Source organism: Brienomyrus brachyistius, unplaced genomic scaffold (genome assembly GCF_023856365.1).
Source record: "Brienomyrus brachyistius isolate T26 unplaced genomic scaffold, BBRACH_0.4 scaffold47, whole genome shotgun sequence".
Taxonomy (NCBI): Eukaryota; Metazoa; Chordata; class Actinopteri; order Osteoglossiformes; family Mormyridae; genus Brienomyrus; species Brienomyrus brachyistius.
In genome coordinates, this window is record NW_026042322.1 from 335194 (window position 1) to 339098 (window position 3905).

Genomic DNA, 3905 nt, shown 5'->3' on the forward strand with positions numbered 1-3905 from the left:
ATAATTAGCAAAATTATTGTCATTTCTATATTTAGTCAACATGGAAATCCTTTAGTGTCCCCCCCCCCAGAAATGGATTACTGATAAACAATAAAAATACTTTTTTTGACAATCAGATGAGGAATGTATTTCACCAAGTCAAATGTAAGTAGACACAAAGGTTTTGTTTGGGGTTAACAAATGCTATCAGCTAAAGAATAGGGTCTGGAAAATTAGTGTTTCTCTTTTATTACATAAAACTAAATTCTATCAAAGTAAAGCAAATAGAAACATGGACACAGCACCTTTCGCACTGGACCTGACACGGGTCGAACCACAGTGCACAGATCGATCGTGATGAATTCTGCCGGTTCGGGCACACTTTCAAGGAGGGGGGGATGCCTCGTGGCCTCAGGAGGGCAAAGCCACGGGTGATCTTGGCGATGATGCGCCCAGTCCAGGCTGTCTGGAGGAGGGGGTGGCGTCCTTCAGAGCGAAGGAGGCGGCTGCGGACCTGCCAGACAGGGAGGTGGACAGGGGCGCCCGGCTCAGTCACAGTCTCTGGTGCTCGGCGGACTGTTGGAAGGGTGGGGAGGGGGGTGGGTGAGGAGAAAGATAAGGATGGATTACACTGAAGGCAAATCTCCACCAGATGAAGCACAGCACCTGCCCCCTGGTGGCAGATAAGCGGCACAGACCTAAGGCCACGTTGGACTAGGCCTCAGGCCATCGATAATCCTGGACCAGACCCGGTTCAGAGAGCTTGCCGGCTCCATCACAAGCCGCCTGTGCCGATCAAAATCACCCACAGGCAGACAGACCTGGACTTCCATCTCCATCCCAGCCGAGCTCCTTTACCAAAAGCAACACATGCAGGCAAACCTCCTTTGTGCACTTCGGGTTCTTTAAAAATAAAAAAAACGGGTTCTGGAACCCAGGAGGACTGTGACTGACGTTGCCTTTGTCTCCTCTACCGCACCGCCTGTTAGCAAGAACGGCCACAGCACAACCCGGCCCCCTGAATGTGAGTGAGTTCTCTGTGGAGGTGTGTGCATCGCTTCAGACATCCTACTTACAACCCAAAACGTCTAAGAAAAAAAAACACTAAGGCTGCAAAAGAATTCCTTCTGTGTCTTAAAGGTTGAATTCCTTCTGAAGTCAGCATTTTAGATGGAAGTCACTTACCTGACGGTCTTAATAAACAAGGTAAAAATAAGGTACAGTACACCTCCGGCCCCTGCCAGGTTTCTCTGTGCGTTTCTTCGCCCGAATTCGTGCGACTATGTTTACAAACAGTCGTGTGCAGTGTTACACGCACCCCGGACACTGACGGGGGGGTGCTCCGTTCTCATTGAAAGCAGCTTGCCTCTGCTGTCCTCGTCACACTGAGACATGGTGTCCTCCGCCCTGCTCGGAACCCCCCCAAAAGAACGGCAGTCGCGTTCTTACAGAGAGCCTTAACAAAACAAAAAAAAGAGGGCGGCTGAAGTGTTTAGCACAAAGGATCGCAGAGGAATCCCTTGCTGTGATCGGAGCAGCGAGTCAGACGCCGTATTTTAGAACACTCCCAGTATGAAGGCGGGGGAGGGAGGGGACACACATAGAAACGTCATTCAATTGTTAAAAAGATGAAATTTATTTAACTTTTGAGAAGAAGGGGAAAAAAAAACATTTTATTTCCTAAAACAGAAGAGGAGAGCGTACAAAGCTGCCTTCAAGGGAGCGGATTCTTTTGGGCAGACCGGGACACGGGGGTGGGCCTGGGGGGAGAGCAGCATTCAGACGGATTCAAGTATGAAATGGACCGGAGTTCCGCCGTCGTCATGGACGCCGTTTTACATAGCGACGGGCACCATCATCTTTTGATCTTTCTCTGTGCTGCTTTCTTTTTGACCATCTGAAGGCGTTTCATGGCATTGACCTGGGACTCCTGGGAGGTGGGCGCCTTGCCCCCCGCCTGGGACTCCGCGGTCACCTTCGGCCCGCTGCCCCCGGCCCCCCCGCTCCCGGTGGCCTCGCCGGATGGGGCGGCACTGCTGGAGCCCAGTGAGCCCACCTTGTTGCCGTCGGTGGCAGACCCGCGGGTCAGGCCCGGCTTTCCCAGTGTCAGGGGCGGCGGGGGCTTCAGGGGGGTCGCGGAGGAGCCGTTGCCGCCACCCGCCATTTTGGCGCCAAGGCCCGACTTGGCCCCGGCCAGGCTGGAGAGCCCCACTGGCTTCTGGGCCGAGGAGGCCGCCTTCCCGCTGCCACTCTGCGCCGACGAGCCCAGCTTGGATCCGCCAGGGCCCGCTTTGGCCCCGAAAGCGGCCCACCCACTCAGACCACTGGCGGCAGGCAGGGAGGAGCTGGCGCTGGAGGGGGCCACGGAAACCGCGGCAGAGGCCTGTGGGAGCCAGACAGGACGAACACGGTCACCTTGGTAACTGGTCAAAATGGTGCTAATTCAAGCCATCCTCCCCAAATGCAGATGGGGCTGATCACCTTGACCTCGGTCCTCTTGAACGCCTGGAAAGTGCTGGCTGTGTCCTGTTTGGGCTTAACGTCTGGCCTTTTCACCAGCGTGTCCTTCACCACAGGGGCTGCGGACACGATGGCCGGGGCTGGTTTCTGAGGAGGCTTCTGGGTCTTCTGGGCCTGAGCGGGAAGGAGGGAAGGAAGGAAAGTAAATAAACAAACAGACAAACGAATGAACAAACAAACCAACAAATAAAACAGAAAATGCAACGTGGACGGTCACCACAGCGGACCGTCACCTTAGACTTCTACTTATGCACCAAACCATCGAACCCAATTCCTCCGAAGAGAGAGGAAAGGGGAAAAGAGTGACGACAGAGCAGCAAGCAAATGCGCAGCGCGGTGGCGGAGTTTGGAGAAACCGGGAAGAGGACCTACCATGCGCTTCATCTGCCGGGTGCAGCGGGCGCAGTACCACACCAACCGCGGGTCGTTGACATCCTTGTCTGTCACCTGCGGTTTGTGGCAGTCCTGGTGATAGAGGTTGTGGCACTCCTGACACTCGACGAGCTGGTTCCCAGAGGTGACCGTCATCTGCCTGGAGAAAGAGCGGACGGTGTTATAGGATACTTGGATATCCTGGTATCCGCAGCACTTAGAGATACACACCTGCACACCACACAAGCCAGACCCATCTCCATGGCGAAGTCGTCCGCACTGGTCTCGTCAAAGCTAGACAGGTCCGGCACGGGCAGGTCCTTGCTAGTCTGCACCGTGACAGGGGATGCACGGTTCTCTACCCTCTCCAGACGGGGTTTCTTTGGGGGGTCGGCAGTGTCAACGAGGTCAACCTTCAGCTAAAGTGAAAGTGAAGCACACAGTCGCCCAGTGACTCAATGACAGTAGCATTATATTATTATGCAGCTCAGCAAACAGAAAGAAGCCATATAGCGGCACCATGGAAAGAGGCTTAGACTCCCCCAGTCCCCCATCTGAAGCATATACCTTCTCTGATGCTCTTTTTTCACTCTCTTTTTTGCTCTTCTCTGAGCTGCTGGATTTGCCGCTACTGCCGATTGAGGAGGAGCCAGCGGAGGAGGACTTCAAGTCCTGCTTGCTCAAGCTCACCTTAGCGACGGACACCTTTGCGATTTCCATATCCTGTTAGCATGAGAACAGCGGTCGAATCCCAGTGAGTCCGATTACATGTCAACCCGCAATGTTACAAAGAACAGCGGAAATGATGCAGCGACGGTGGGCCTAAAATCGAGAGCGTACTTTCTGTGAGATCCTGTAGCTGCTGTCACTTCCTCTTGCCAAGGACTCGTCCAGCAGAGCCTTGAGTTTCTCCGCTGAATCTTTGCTTTTCGAATGCAGGTATCCCAGACCTTTCAGGAAGATCGGGTCCAGCTCCAGGTTTACAGTGGCGGCCATGATCCCCGTCAGCTGTCACGCGGAACACGGGGTCTTAT

At 54.1% G+C, this 3905-nt stretch overlaps 1 protein-coding gene across 2 annotated transcripts; it reads right to left on the reverse strand.

The window, feature by feature from the left end:
* Positions 1–103: 103 nt before the first annotated feature.
* Positions 104–3867, reverse strand: ints12 (integrator complex subunit 12). 2 transcript variants are annotated; one of them, XM_048999787.1, is made up of 7 exons: positions 3712–3867; positions 3439–3594; positions 3103–3290; positions 2872–3031; positions 2461–2613; positions 2036–2362; positions 104–555 (listed from the first exon to the last, which is right to left on the reverse strand). In XM_048999787.1, the coding sequence occupies exons 1-7, from the start codon at positions 3865–3867 to the stop codon at positions 532–534; spliced, it is 1164 nt and encodes a 387-aa protein (XP_048855744.1). In that variant the 3' UTR covers positions 104–531. The 2 variants fall into 2 exon arrangements, with proteins under 2 accessions (XP_048855744.1, XP_048855743.1); XM_048999786.1 differs by lacking the exon at positions 104–555 and having other exon boundaries at positions 1126–2362.
* Between the last annotated feature and the right edge of the window lie 38 nt (positions 3868–3905).